General features: G+C 43.6%; 1 protein-coding gene across 2 annotated transcripts in view; it reads left to right on the top strand.

The window, feature by feature from the left end:
• Positions 1-15919, top strand: part of LOC115468711 (cohesin subunit SA-2-like) — a 312673-nt gene that overhangs the window by 64345 nt on the left and 232409 nt on the right. For both annotated transcript variants that reach the window (XM_030200630.1, XM_030200629.1), the window contains exon 8: positions 14847-14998. In XM_030200630.1, coding sequence (XP_030056490.1) covers positions 14847-14998 — 152 coding nt within the window. The remainder of the gene's footprint in view (positions 1-14846; positions 14999-15919) is intronic.

Raw genomic sequence — 15919 nt, 5'->3', positions numbered from 1 at the left:
AAGGGTGTTGGGGGGGGGGGGGAGAGGAGATGCTGGGCTACAAGGGTGGAGCAAAGGACAGGGAAGGGGGATACCAGGATTGGTGTAAACTATGTGGGAAAGGCCAAGGGGGTTGTCAAGGACATAAGTGAGAGGAGAATAGTGAGTAAAGAGGGTAGAAATGTGGTAACGGGAAATAGATGAAAGATAAATGGGAATAGGAGGCTGGGGAACTGGTGAAATGGGAATTGGGAGAGCTAGGGGTAAGAGAAGGAGATGGAAAACAAAAAAAGAAGGAAAGAGCTAAAAAGGAAACATTAATATGTCAGAGACAAATGTATTGAGGGAACAAGACAGGAGGAGAAATGGAAAATTGAGAGCAGCCACTGGAAACAGAAGACAGACAGGAAAGTAGACAAGAGAAATTGGGACCAACATGATGGAACATGAAACCAGCCAGAAAACAAAGGTAGAAAATGTGTTTTATTTTGAATTTATTAATTGAAATATGTTAGCTTTGGGAAGTGTTCATCACAGAAGTCTTTGTATTGTATTCAGTACAAAATATAATGTTTTAATTTTTCCAGTGTTGCAGTACATATTGAGTTTTACTTCTTAGGGTTCACATTTCAGATTTTGTCTTCATATTTCCATTTATAATTGGTGAGCCCTTATTCTATATTTTGTGAGATTCTGTGTTTTGCATGTGACTGGGGTGTAGTAATCTGTTGTGTTGAGATCTGTAGCATTCCCATTTGTTCTGTTAAGTACATAAGTATTGCCCAGCATCCTGTTTCCAAGTGGTCAATCCAGGTTACAAGTACCTGACAAGATTCCAAAACAGTACAATACATTTTATGCTGCTTATCCTAGAAATAAGCAGTGGATTTTCCCCAAGTCCTTTTTAATAATGGCTTATGGACTTTTCTTTTTTTTAAACCCTTGCTAAGCTAACTGCTTTTACCACATTCTCTGGCAACGAATTCCAGAGTTTAATTATACCTTGAGTGAAGAAATGTTTTCTCCGATTCGTTTTGAATTTACTACTTTGTAGCTTCATTGCCTGCCCCCTAGTCCTAGTATTTTTGGAAAGAGTAAACAAGCAATTCACATCTACCTGTTCCAGTCCATTCCTGTAGTAGGTGTATTGGTGTTTTAGGGCCCACAGTAATATTTGTAGTGATGTCTATTTATAGGTAGTGTTCCAACTGTTTGAAATATCAATATCCTTAGAGTTCTTGTAGACCACTGCTTCCCAAAAGTGGGTTCAGCACAGTGTACAATTAAGAGCAAAAGAAATCAAAATACATTTTTTTGTATCTTAGACTGTTTATTGTAACAGAATAGGATTAGTGCTACTGATGACATGTTTGCTACTTGTATGTTAAATTAGGATTTTTTTTCAGTTTTTATATATCACAATGTGTCTGGTAGTGGAGAGATTTGTGTTGCTGCTGCTTAGATGACATAAAAATCAGGATTTATTTTAATTTTTTTGGTATTGCGACTTCCATGGAGAAATATTCTACTTCTGATCTGTACTTGTTGTGGAGAGGTTGAATTTTTGTGGGTGCAGGGCATGTTTACATTTAACTCATAAAAACTGCTATATTGTGTCTCACCAAAGGTCTGTGAGGGTCATTATAACAGTGTATCACAAATTCAAGCATTGTCCATCAGATGTGTCCTGACTGAAAAAGATTGATAGTCATTGCCCTCAGCAGCATTTAGAAAGCAAAACAACATGCGGATCTTTCCTAATTTATACCCCAGATGCATTGCTAGAAAATTTCACTCATTGGCTTTCAATCTCAGTCCATTGTGATGGTGACTCTCACCTTTTGAGATGGGCCACCCTTGGTGTCTCTGATTTGGGAGGGAGAAGGGGCATATGTATGCTATCTCTGGCCTGCCAGCCCCTGTCCACCAAAATTTGTGCCAGTTGATCCTTTCTAATATCTACCTGTCCTGGTGCCACTAAATCTGCTGCAGAGCGAGGAGCTCTTTTTTCCCCTGCAACTGCCAACTATAGCTGCTGGCACCGTGCAGCTGGGAAAATTAGAGATTCTACTTCCTGTTTTGTGTGCAATACAGTAAGTAAGGAGCTCCTCAGTCTACAGCAGATATAATGGCACTGGGCAGGTAGGAGAATGGGAGTAATAAGACCAATCTGATGCTGGGGGATGGGAAAAAGGGGCTGGGGGCTGACAAGGGGGCAGGTGGGAGACGGGAGCTGGGGCTTGAAGATGGGTCACATACTGGGATGGCAGGAGGGTTTTGGTGGCGGGAGGATGACAGAAATTGGTGGAGGGGAGAGAAACATGACCATATACAGGGGAAGGTGAAATAGAGGAACACAGAGATGGATGCTGGGGATAAGGTGGAGGAAAGATGGGGTAAATAAATATTGATATTGGGGAAGGAGAGAAGGAAGTGTAGGAGAAGAGGCAGAGACGATAGCTGCTGGGGAAAGGGGAAAAAGAAACAAAGTGCTATGGAAGAGTATGAGGGATAAAAGGTAATATAGGTGAGAGGTAAAAGGGGGACTGTGAGTCTAAGGGAGTAAGACATAAGAAGGGTAGGAGATGAATAACAGGGAAGGAGCAGGGGTGGGTAAGGGGTTGAGAGAATGAGAATGTGGGGGGGGGGGGAGAGATATTGGACAGGGGAGGTGAGATGAGAAATGCTGGATATGGGGAAGACGGGAGCATTACTGAAAGACTGGAGAATGAGAGGCTGTGGAAGGAGAGAGAGATGGGTAATAGTGGATGTGGAGGAGTGGCCTAGAGGTTAGGGTGGTGGACTCTGGTCCTGGGGAACTGAGTTCAATTCCCACTTCAGGCACAGGCAGCTCCTTGTGACTCTGGGCAAGTCACTTAACCCTCCATTGCCCCAGGTACAAATAAGTACCTGTATATGTAAGCCGCATTGAGCCTGCCATGAATGGGAAAGCGCGGGGTACAAATGTAACAAAAATAAAATGTGGATGAGGGAAACAGATGAATATCTGGATAGTGCCAAGGTGGTCAGAGGAAATATTCAGTGGCACTATCGACTTAATGCCTCTGAATATCCCTGTCATCGGTACTTATCCGATTAGCTGCACTTGCTAACTGAATAAGTGCCTTAGAGTATCAGCTCCAGTATAGCTAGTGTTGTTATAATTTTATTATAGTTTTATTATGAGCTTTTGTTTTGCTCTCCTTTTTTTTTTTTATTTGCAAAAGTATTTATTGATGATCCAACAAGTCAAAGTACATTCAAAAGAAAGAGTAAAAATAAATTGTACTATTCAGCAGATTAAGCATTCCACACTCATCAATATAAGCAAGAGAATACAGTGCATCCTCAAAGTTTTAACAATTTTCACCCTTCTCCCTCCAGATTATTACTTCTCCCTTCAATGCAGCCTTTGTGACATACATGTTGTAAGGATGCCAAGAGAATAATATTACATTGCCAAAATATGTAACATAGAACCTCCCCATAATAGTTCTCTGTTTAAAAAAAAAACCCATCATAATATAAGCAATAGGCAGTAAGATTTCAATATGTGTATAATTCTTCTGCAGCATATTTATCCTGAGTTATTCTATAGAAGCAGTTTTAATCTGCCTCATCTTCAATTGTAATTCCATTCGCCATACCTGGACCCTTGAGTCCAAGGGCTCAGGGTACAGACTCAGACGATCAGGTACCGCATTCAATTCAAGCTTCTGCTACTAACCTACAAATGTACTCGATCTGCAGCCCCTCCTTACCTCTCAACCCTCATCTCCCCTTACGTTCTTACCCGTAACCTCCGCTCTCAAGACAAATCCCTCCTTTCAGTACCCTTCTCCACCACCGCCAACTCCAGGCTCCGCCCTTTCTGCCTCGCCTCACCCCACGCGTGGAACAAACTCCCCGAGCCCATACGTCAGGTCCCCTCCCTCCCCATCTTCAAATCTCTGCTTAAAGCCCACCTCTTCAATGTTGCCTTCGGCACCTAACCTCTACACCTCTACCCAGGAAATCTAGACTGCCCATCTTGACATTTCGTTCTTTAGATTGTAAGCTCATTTGAGCAGGGACCGTCCTGCTTTGTTTATTTTGTACAGCGCTGCGTAACCCTAGTAGCGCTCTAGAAATGTTAAGTAGTAGTAGTAGGTCAATTTTGGTAGTTTCTCCAAAAAATCAATAGCTTCTCCAGCTTTAGTAAATAAATGTGTTTGGTTCTCATACGTAATCCTAAATTTTGCTGGGTACAATAATGCAAAGCATATATGGCGCAATCAGCAAAGTGCACGCCGGTGCAAAGGTCTTCCTCTATTGCTGTACTTGTAATGAATAGTCCTGAAAACACAGTACCTTAGTATTTTGGTGCTGCAACTTCACCCCTTCTCAAATCGTGCAGAGGATCAGTTGCTTATGCGAATAATTCAAAATTCTGAAAATCACCACTCTGGGTCTCTCTCTCACCCCATTCTTGGGGCCTAATCTATGGGCTCTCTCAATGTGAAAGTGCGTCATGCAATCTTCCAAATGCAGCGCCGCAGGCAACCATGACTCCAAGAATTTCACCAGATCCGTCCCACCAGCAGATTCAGGTAATCCAACCAGCCATAAGTTGTTATTGCGGCACGAGCGATCTAAATCGTCAAGCTTACTTTCTAGCTCGAGCACCTGCTTTTTCAGGCCCTCCTGCTTTTCCGCCATAGACCGCATCTGCGTTTCCAGCGTGGACGTTCTATGTAGGCCAGCATCTAATTCCAAGCAGATATTATCGAGTCTCTCATGTGCCTCTTCTGTTCTATCCATGAGCTGCTGCAATGTAGAGTCCAACGCCTCCTCGACCGCTGTTTTTATCTCCGCCACCAAGTCCGCCATCCATATGTCAGATCTCTGAGGACTTGCGGCCGCGCGGGTGTCCGCCATTTTAGGTTCTATCCCCTTCTGCTTCTCTCGCTCTTTACGTGGCGGTTTCAAAGCCATAATCTCAGTCTTCCTTCTTAAGATAATGTTTGCTCTTTCTTCTTCTCTTCCCACACCAATCTGGGGGGGGGGGGGGGGGGAATTGCAGTCCAGTATGCCGAATATGAGCTGATCAAGCAGGAGTTTTCAGGAGCTAGTCTCAGCTGCTACTGCTCCCGACCATAGCGATCATATGACCCGTCTCCTTTTTTTTTTTTTGCTCTTTGAGCATCTTGCATCTCTTTTGTTTATGCAGAAAAGCAGTATGTGCTGATAGAAACATGGTTCTTTGAGTTTGTCTGACAGAATTATTTGTTTTGCTTTGACTGCAGCTTCTACCCTCTAAGAATGTGCTGCCTTAGGCAGCTGGCCATTCTTGCCTAATGGGGTAGCCCTGGCCCCACCAGTATTTGTGATGTTTGTGGGGGTGGGGGGGGGGGGGGGGGGGAGCAGCGCCAGCCGGCACATCCCTCACTTCAGGCAGCAGATTGCCTTGAGCCACCCATGAGCAGTGGTGTTGACAGGTTAGAAGAAAAAATGATAGATGACAAAATGAGATGTGGTCTAACAGGTGGTCAAAGCATTCGGAGCATAATTCAATTATGTTTTCCACATCCTCTGTATATGTGCATATGTTAAAGAGGGGGACAATTTTTGTGGGTGAGGGCAGTTTGCAGAGCAATGTAGCAGTTGTGGAGGTAGTTTTTGGGGGTTTGGGCAGTATGTGGGGAAGTTGCAGGGGGCAGTTTGTGAGGTGGTGGAGCAGTTGCAGGGATAGTTTCTGGAAGTAGTAGCAGTTTGAGGAGAGTTGAGGAAATTTTGGGTATAGTTATGATAGTAGAGCATTTTTCAGGGTGGTGGAGCAGCTGCCATGGGTCAGTTATAGAGCATAGTTTTTGGGGAGGGGCAGTTGCAGAGGAGTAGTTTGTGGGAGTGGTGGTTTAAAAGTGGCCCGGGAGTTGGAGGTGGGGAGGGGGGGTAGTTTTTGGAGTTGAAGCAGTTTGTGAGGTGCTGGGGCAGTTGCAGGGGCATGTTTTAGGGGAGGAGGCAGTTTGAGGGATGATAAAGCAGTTGCATAGTGATAGATTTTGGCACAGGGGTAGTTTGTAGGGTTGTCCAAGAGTTGAGAAGTAGGGTCCATGCTACACAGACTTCTATGGTCTGTGTCCCAATTATGGCAAGAGAAATCTGGATGGTCTGGAGTGGGCTTCAGCGGCACCTCCAGTACTTGAGAGGTAAGGCTAGTGTTGGTCAGAATTCTTCTATTCTTTCCCCTCTTTTTATTTAAGTCCTTTAGCCACTCTTATTCAAGAGTTCTGTATCTCTTCATATATACGCCAATGATATTTTATTGCTGTATAAGGTTAGTCCCTTTAGTCTTGATCTACAACCTCTTCAACGTTGTTTTCTTGTAATTGCCCAATGGCTTACAGACCACCGCCTTGTGCTGTATCCTGACAAGATGCTGGCCTGTTGGTTAACTGGTCATCTTTCGATTCTGACTGCCCCACTCTTACTATTGAATACTTTGATTTCTCCAGTAACCAATTTTTGAAATTTAGAACTACTTCTTGATTCTAATCTTTCTTTTCAGCCTCAAGTTTCTGGACTATGTAAATCTGTTTTTTTTCTGTTAACGTCTGCTGAGATTTGTTCATTCTTTTTTTGATCATAATAATTTTACTTCTAATTCTCTCTTTTTATGAATCATTTGGATTACTGTAACATCATTTACTTGGGTATTTCAAATTCATTGCTTAAAAGATTACAGATATTACATAATACAGCCATAAGCCTTCTTTGTCATTTGCAGAAATTCGATCATGTTACACCTGCTTTAAAATATCATCACTCATTACCAGTTTCTTACCACATTCAATTCAAAACATTGTTACTGGCTTTTAAAGCTTTTCATCAGGGTACACCTATGTGCCCATTCCATATTCCTCGCCTTGTGTTCTGTGTTCCATTAATGACCATTGTATGGTCCTTCCAGGGCCCTGTTTAGCTCAAATTGAAATTACATGTCACACTACCTTTTCCTTTATTGCTCCACACTTGTGGAATATGCCATTGTCTTTGCATGGTGAACTTAATCTAAAGAAATTTAAGGTGTTTTTGAAGGCATAGTTATTCCAGCAGACATATTCTAGTGAGTAAGGCAACTCTCCTGGGCACTGGCATCTTGGGAAAGAATATGTATGAATGTTAGTTCTTACTAGACATTATTTTAAATTGTGCTATGTTCCTGAATGTATGTTTTACTTTCCTATTGAGCATTGTAGGTCTTTCTTTTTTCTTTTTGATTGTAAACCGCTTTGATCTGCCTGTCAGTTGAAGTGATTTTTCAAGGCATGAATGAATAAATAAATAAATATGTGTGCCCTGAAAATATCAAGGACAGATCAAGTATGCATTTTTATATCACATTCTATCATATGTCATGAGTGTATCTTGGGGGGGGGGGGGAAGAATGCATCAAATATAACTGCCTGTATGTGGTTGGCATTGTGGTAGATTGCCAACTGCCTTGTTTGTGATACCAGTATTTAATTATAAAGGAGTATAACCTCTACAGAGTGGCAGGTGCAGCTGTTTCCACCTTGTTGAAAAGGGTAGATGGACTGTATAGGTCTTTATCTGCTGTCATCTACTATATTACTATGTAGTTGCAGGGCTGTGGCTTTTTGGGGTGATGCAGCTTGTGGGATAGTTGGGGCAGTTGCAAGGGTTAGTTTTTGGTTTGGGAGCAGTTTGCTGAATGGTAGAGCAGTTTTGGCAGGGGTAGATGGGGTGGGATCATTTTGCAGAATGGTGAAGTAGTTGTTGGAAGCCAGTTTTTGAGAGTGGGGCATTTTGGTAGGGGTTGGGCAGCTGTGGCAGGGGATTAGCGGCACCTCATATGATAATAAAGTAACCTAGTGGCATTCTTCCTTCCCTTCCCCTCCCGCTAACAAAAAAAAATCCCTGTTGTCTAGTGGCACCCACCCAACCCTGCCCACCCTCTTCATCATATCTTAAGAGACAGGAGCAATGCCAAATCACTAGACACTCAGATGGCAAGCTGACCCCACCTGGTACATCCTAAGGGAATTTTTCCTGTTTATGGCAGACTGACCCCACTTTGTGCATCCTACTGCCATTTGTCGAGATGGCAGCACTGGAGGCAGGAGTGCATGGACATTGCTTCTGCCTCTTAAGGTACGGTGGGGGATGGATGCGGGGGTATTTGGTGGAGGGGTCGAATGGATGCCACTAGATACCATGGATTAGACACCAGGAAGTGTTTTTTGTTTTTTAACCGGGGGTGGGGGTTTGGCTCTACCTATGGGAGGGAACGGGTGAGTGTGGTTGCCACTAGCCACCAGGGAATTTTTTTTCTGGGGGGGGGGGGGGGGGGGGAAGGGGGAGTGCCACTAGACACCAGGGAGTGGGGGTTGGGAGTCAGACAAACGTGCAGGGCAGGTAGGGTGAGTTGGGGGTATGCTGTTAGACACCAGGAATACATTTTTGTCCATTGGGTCAAGGGAACTCCAGAAAGGTATCTGGGGCAGGATGTTTGAATTAGGAAGAGAGAGGGGGTGTTGGTAGACTCTCAGCCATCCCTTCAGCATTGCTTCGGACCTGGCATCATTTGTTCTGCTGTAGTCGCATGGCCAAAAGTGTGTGGAGGAGTAGCCTAGTGGTTAGTGCAGTGGACTTTGATCCTGGGGAACTGAGTTCGATTCCTACTGCAGCTCCTTGTGACTCTGGGCACTTAACCCTCCATTGCCCCGGTACAAAATAAGTACCTGAATATACGTAAACCGCTTTGAATGTAGTTGCAAAAACCTCAGAAAGGCAGTATATCAAGTCCCATTTCCCTTCCCTTTATTTTAATCCTTTGAGGAGAAGCAGGCATAATATTCTTACATGTGGGTGACATCATCCACAGAGCCCAGTGCGGACACTGCCAAGTTCACTGTCACTTTTAAATATTTGAGGCAGTGTCCTCCCACGCGTGCACGTGTGCTTTCCTGCCCAAAGCTCGAGCATGGGACCAGCAGTCTAGCATTTTCTGCGGAGCAGAGAGGTTGCTTTTTTAATCTTTCCTCAGTGTGTCAAAGTTTTGCCTTTTTGGTTCCTTCCCTTTTTTTGACATTTTTTCTTCATAATTCTTTTTTCAGTATTAAATTGTTTAAATTATATATATTTTTTCAGTTATTTTTCAGTTTTTGGCCTTTTTGGGGCCTCTGAGCCATTCTTTTGCCTGGGAAAAATTGACCATTTTCGGGTATGTGACTACTCAAGCTCCCTGGGCCATAGATCTTTTGACCTAACGTCAGTCATTTTCCTTCCATAACAATGAGAGTACCAAGTAGCTTTAAGAAGTGTACTCGAAGCAGTAGGACTTTCTCAGGCACAGACCTCCATAACTGGTGTTCAGTACTTAGGTCCAGAGCACCGGGACATACAGTTTAGCCTCTGCCTGTATATGCAAGCGAGGACCCTTAAGCCTGAAGCGTCCAGCAAGAAAAAAATTTTGGTTCTGTATCGACGACAGCATCAGGCATGGCAGGGGATTCAGTACTCAACGCAGAACCTGTATCAGCATTGATATTGGTAAGGATTCTATGTCCTGTTCATCGATGATGCATGCATCGAGAGACCTGCAGCGTAAAAAACCTAAGAAGCATTGCCATTGTTCTCCCTCCAGGCCTCTGCCCATACCTCTCTCATTGACATCCTGAATGCATGAGAAACGTCTATTCCGCAATGACCACTCTCCTTCTCTACAGATCATTTTTCATCGAGAACATTCCAGATACTAGAGATCTCCTATGCCTGCACAATCTATAACTCAGGGTGAGTCCACATCGCTTTTTCAGCCTACTCTTCATGAGGAAATCTGGGCTATGCTCAAGAAGGAGCTTTCAGGGCTACTGCATTCGCAGTGTATACAGGCTTCATAGAAAGCTTCTAGACTGTTGTAAATATCTGGCAAGGCAAATCTTTGATGCCTTTTCATGCATTTCCGCCTTAGCAGTGGCATTGCGTTGTCTCTCCTGGCTCAGGGTCCCTGACCTCAAATCTGCTGTCCAGGAGCACCTAGCAGATGACCTTTGTCTTGGAGAAAACTTGTTTGGTGACAAAGTCAAGGAAGTGGCCTACCCAATTAAAAAGAAACACACATTATGACCCTATCCAGGCCATGTACTTCTGCTACTTCTAGAAGATTTGCTGGAAAATATTGACGTTCAAATTCCTTCATGTCTAAGTGTTGTTAATTTCTACTTCTCCCCCACCTGAAAAGACTACACTCCAGTTCTCATGTCCAAGGCAGCAGCAGGGTCAGAAAACCCAGACACCCTCTCAGTCTAAATAGCCTAACTTTTGACTCCTTCCTAGAGAGCATAGCCACCGTACAGTTGTCCATGCCAAGTGACCTACCTGTTGGAGGGAGCCTCTCTCTTCCAACAGAGGTGACCTCTCATAACCTCTGACTGTTGGGTTCTACACACCATTCAATGTGGCTACGCTCTTTATTGGCAAAGAAGACCTCCCAGCCATCCACCAAGAGAGTCTCATTTCAACTCCCTCCAAACGAAATTACTTCAAGAGGAGCTCTCGGCCTCTTCTGGCAGACTGTAATAGAACCAGTTCCTCCACCAGACACGGGTCGAGGGTTCTATTCCAGGTATTTTTTCATACCAAAAAAGATGGGGAAAGTACATCCAATTCTCAATCTATGAGACTTAAACAAGTTTCTATTCAAAGAAAACTTTCATATGGTATCTCTAGAGTCACTGCTTCCCATGATTGGCTTTGCTATCTAGATCTCAAAGAGGCATTCACACATATATACCCATTCTTCCTGAACACAGAAACTTCTTCAACTTACGCTGTGGAATTCTGTACTATCGCTGTGGAAGTCCGCTTGGCCTCATCTCCACAAGTCTTCACAAATTGTCTGACAGTAGTAGCTGCAACACTTCGCAGGTGGAGCATACATGTCTTCCTCTACCTGGACAAATGGTTAATCTAGGCAGCCTCCAGATAGTCGGTGCACACATCTATTCAGTCCGCCATAAAACTCATAGAACTTCTCGGATTTGTGGTCAATTACCACAAATCACATCTTCAACCAGTTCAGACCTTAGAGTTCATAGGGGCTCTCATCGATGCTACTCAGTGCAGGGCCTTCCTTCCTCAACTGAGGGGAAGCAATATACTACATCTTGCCACTCAGGTGTTCAAGACCATCCAAGTATCTGCTCATCAGATGCTCCACCAACTTGGTCACTTGACTTTAACAGACCATGTAACACCATTGGCTCGTCTCCACTTCCGAATTCCTCAGAGGAAACTTCTCTCAGTGGCCCCAAGCCACAGGGTACTATCAACTCAGGTTCGGATCACTCCACAGCTATGCCACTCTATATATTGTGGTGGATGGTGTCTCAAAATCTTACCCGGGGTCTTCCATTCCAGACCCTTCCACATTACAAGTCCCTCACCTCAGATGCCTCCATGACAGGTTGGGGAGCACTCTTAGATGGTCTTCACACACAAGGTTCTTGGTCCCCACAGAAGAAAAGACACCATATCAACCTCCTGGAATTGCAAGCAGTCTAGAACACCCTGAGAACTTTCTGAGACCATATCCTTGATCATGTAATACTTGTTCACATGGACAACTAGGGAGGAACAGGTTCTTACTATCTCTGTCACCAAGCAATCCAGATATGAACTTGGGCAGCTTCTCAAAACATCTTTATAAGAGCTGTTTACCTAGCTGGCAACAGAATGCAGTAGCAGACAACTCAGCAGGGGCCTGCAACCTCACGAATGGTCCCTCAGCACCTCTGTAGTTGGTTGAATATTCCTGCAGTGGGGGACCCCAGCAATAGACTTCTTTGCTTCTCTTCAGAAAGCTTCCCCACGGTTATTCCTGACTGTATGCTTCCATTCTTACAGCCCCAGGTGCCTTCTTTTATGCCACTGGGGAACAGACATTCTATACGCTTTTCCCCCACTATCTCTCATAGGGAAAAATCTTCTCAAATTGTGTCGATACCAGGGGGATCATAATTGTAATTGTTCCCTACTGGCCACCTCAAATCTGATTCCCTCTTCTTTTAGAGATATTGTCCAGGGAACCATTGAAGTTGGATCCTTTTCCATCCCTAATAACTCAAACAAAGGGTCCCTCTTTCATCCAGACCCTTGCTATCTAGCCCTGATGGCTTAGTTCTTGATGACATAGATTTACATTCCTTAAACCTTCCTGATGCAGTCTGTAGGATGCTCTTAGCCTCTAGGAAGCTTTCTATATGAAAATAATTTCCATTTAAAATGGAAACAATTTTCTCTCTGGTGTGCAGCCAGAGCACTTGATCCTCCTTTTAAAAGCTCTCCATCTACCCTTATGAAGTACCTCCTCCACCTTTCGGATTCTGCCCTCAAAACTAACTCAGAGTACATTTGAGTGCCATCAGTGCTTTTCATTCTAAAGTTGATAATAAGCCAGCTTCAGTTCATCCCTTGATAGTTGGCTGACTGTGAGGCTCATTTTCAAAAGTGAAAAATGTCCAAAAAAGTGACATAAGTCTGCATTTGGATGTTTTTCTCACAAAAACGTCCAAATCGGTATTTTCGAAAATTCCTTTTAGACATTTTTCTCTGAAGTCCATCAAAAGTGCGTCTAAATCTCAAGGGGGTGTGCCAGGGTGTGTTCAAGGCGGGACTTGGGCGTTCCTAAGACTTAGATGTTTTTCAGCCATAATGGAACAAAACAAAAACGTCCAGGACTAAAACTTAGAGGTTTTGAGCTGGACTTTTTTTATAACGAATAGCTGCAGTGAGAATTGAACCCACTACTGCAGGATCAAAGTCTGCTGCACTAACCACTAGGTTACTCCTTCACTCCACATAAAAAGGTGCCCTTACTCACCCAGTGGTCACTAACCCCCTCCCACCCCCAAAAAATGTGATTAAAAATATTACTTGCCAGCCTCTGATGTTATACTCGGGTCCATTAGAATAGCATGCAGGTCCCTGGAGTAGTCTAGTAGTGGTGCAGTGCACTGCAGACAGGTGGACCCAGGCTTCTACCTCCCCCTACCTGTTACACTTGTGGAGGAAACTGTGAGTCCTCCAAAACCCACTGTACCCACATATTGGTGCTTTCTTCACCTGTAAGGGCTATGGTAGTGGTGTACAGTTGGGGTAGTGGGTTTTAGGGGGGCTCAGCAGACAAGGTAAGGGAGCAATGGTGAGATGTGTACCTGACAGCATTTTATAAATTCCACTGAAGTGCCCCGGGATGTCACTTTTCCACTATTCTACCTGATGCCAAGCTTTCTATTTTTTTTATAACATCTGAGCCTTGTGTCTATTGTTTATCAGTAGATTTGGGCTTTGAATTCAGATCTATAGATAAAAAGGAGTTCTCATTACTTATATCTGGATACTAGAGTGCTATTTTTCCATACTTCATAGCAAGAGTGTACATTCCCTAATTATCTGTCCCAATACAACTGAAGCTTTTACCTCCTCGGTGCATGTAAATAGTTTCATCCCTGTGTGGATTCTCTGATGCTTTGTGAGGCTTTCTTCCCAACCAAAGCTTTTACCACACTCAGAACATATAAATGGTTTTACTCCTGTGTGTGATCTCTGGTGCATTGTGAGGTTTACCTTCTGACCAAAGCTTTTACCACACTCTATACATGCAAATGGTTTCTCTCCTGTGTGGATTCTGTAATGCACTTTGAGATTTACATTACAACCAAAGCTTTTACCACACTTAGAACATGTGAATGGTTTCACTCTATTGTGGATTTTATTGTGTGTTTTTGCATTTGGACGTTTTTTTGTTTGAAAACGGTCCAAATCATAAAATGTTTTTCCAGACAGTATTTTCAAAAGGACAAGATAGACTTTGTTGTTGTTGTTGTTGTTGAAAATGACCTTCTTTCCTGTTCAGATTTTGGACATTTTTGTAAAACGTCCAAATTCAGACATAGACGTCATATCGAAAATGTCCCTCTGTATCTTCTACATGTGTGTTCAGGCTGGGCTGACCCTTCATGGCCAAGTCTTCGCTCACAATGTAAGAGCCATGGCGGCTTCAGTAGCCGATTTCCGCTCTACCTCCATTGAAGACATTTGCAAGGTGGCTATGTGGTCTTCTATCCACTCCCTTCACTGCTCATTACTGTCTGGAGCAGCATTCCAGGCAGGATAGCTAGTTTGGACAACCAGTCCTGCAAAATCTTTTTACTACTAAAAAGTCAACTCCGCCCTCTGGCCCTCCTTTTCCATGAGGCTCTCTGTCTGCTTAGTTACAAAAACTGATTTTTATTGTGAGCCTGGTTGCTAGTGAGTCCCAATGTGTGAATGTTATGCCTGCTTGTCCTCGGAGAAAGCTAAGTTACAAACCTGTAGCAGATGTTCTCCGAGGAAAGCAGGCATATATTCTCATATCCCTCCCCCTCCCCCTCCCCTTGGAGTTCTCATCTTAGCTTTAGTACTGTATTGCTAGTCCCACACTTGAGCATCAGGGGGAAGGCACCCACACATGTGCAAAGGGAGTACTGCCTCAAAGATTTAAAGTGACAGTGCACGTGGTAGTGTCCGCACCAAGCTCTGTGGATGATGTCACCTATATGTGAGAATATATGCCTACTGTCCTTGGAGAACACCTGCGACAGGTAAGTAACTTAGCTTTAGCATGTCACTGAATGGCTAAACATTCATTTAAATGCAGTGTAGGTTTCTATGCAAGTTAAGATCCGCACTCTTTTTGCATTGCTGTCCCACATGGGAAGACTTCTGCATCAGCACCTGAGAGTTTTTAAGCTGATCTCTGCATACCTTTGTGTCTTGTTTATTCTTGCAACTGAATGCATGCATCATCTTATATGTTTCAGCCATGAAACTGTTGACAGCCCTTGTGAGTGTTACACTGAATTTACATGACAGTTTCAATAACAATCAACGGCTTTATGAGGTGGAAAAAAACAGACTGACTGGAAGAAGGACCAACTACAGACTGGATCAGCTTGAGAAAAAAAAAGAAGAGGTTGGAATAGGCTTTATTATTAACTAGAACCTTTCAAAATGGTTACTTTAGAAGTAAATTTTCAGCTGGTATGGCACCAGTGTGTATCTTGATGGGTATGTTCACGCTGCTAAATGTAAAAATAAAGAGAACCGTGACCAGCACAGTGGAATAGGAGCTCATAAAAGGGGAATGATAAAGATAAGTCCCTTATAAACTTTCAGTGAATTCCAGGATTCTAGAAGGAAGAATAAAAAGGAATATAAAAGCAAAATTTTACCTAGAATGTTGGAAGTCCCATTCAGGGGATAGGTAATACAGTTCAGGAAGGCTAGAACAGGAAGCAGTTTTGGAAAGAGGACAGAGTCATAGGTGTCAGCTCTGTGGGTGCTTGAGCATCCCAATATTGAGCAAATGTCTTCACTCTGTGCAAGGAGGGGCAATTTCAGATTGGTTTACCACTCCCAATCATTCTTAAGAGTTGACTGTGCAGTGGAGCTGTTGTGATGGGCCCAGCTGTCTGGCAGGCGAAGAGGATGATTCATTGGCTGCCCCAACAACTAAGTGGGGTGTGGCTGAAAACTCTCACATGGACCAGTATATCAGAGGGGAGAAGTTAACCAGCAGGGAGTATCAAACACTTAACTAATTGAGAAACTAAGGGAGCAGATTTCTCCTGAGTCAGGTGCACCCTTATTGGGAAAGGTGGAAGAAAGAAAAGGGCAAACTACTAAGGTAGGAGTTTTTGTCTAACAACCTGTCTTTTACTCAGCAGTCCTTTTCTGGAGTTAGAGAAAAGTCTCTGAAAGAGAGGTGGGAGAAATGGGCAAGAGGGTAGGTGTGCCTGATGACCCAGATGTTCCAGAATGTTTAGGTATTATTTGCTAGTCTGTTGATAGCTGGGTGAGGGAGCTTGGCTTAAACCTAATGTTATGAAGGTTC

Source organism: Microcaecilia unicolor, chromosome 4, assembly GCF_901765095.1.
Source record: "Microcaecilia unicolor chromosome 4, aMicUni1.1, whole genome shotgun sequence".
Classification (NCBI taxonomy): Eukaryota; Metazoa; Chordata; class Amphibia; order Gymnophiona; family Siphonopidae; genus Microcaecilia; species Microcaecilia unicolor.
Note: the sequence above shows the minus strand (reverse complement) of the source record. Positions and strands in the feature narration are given on the sequence as shown.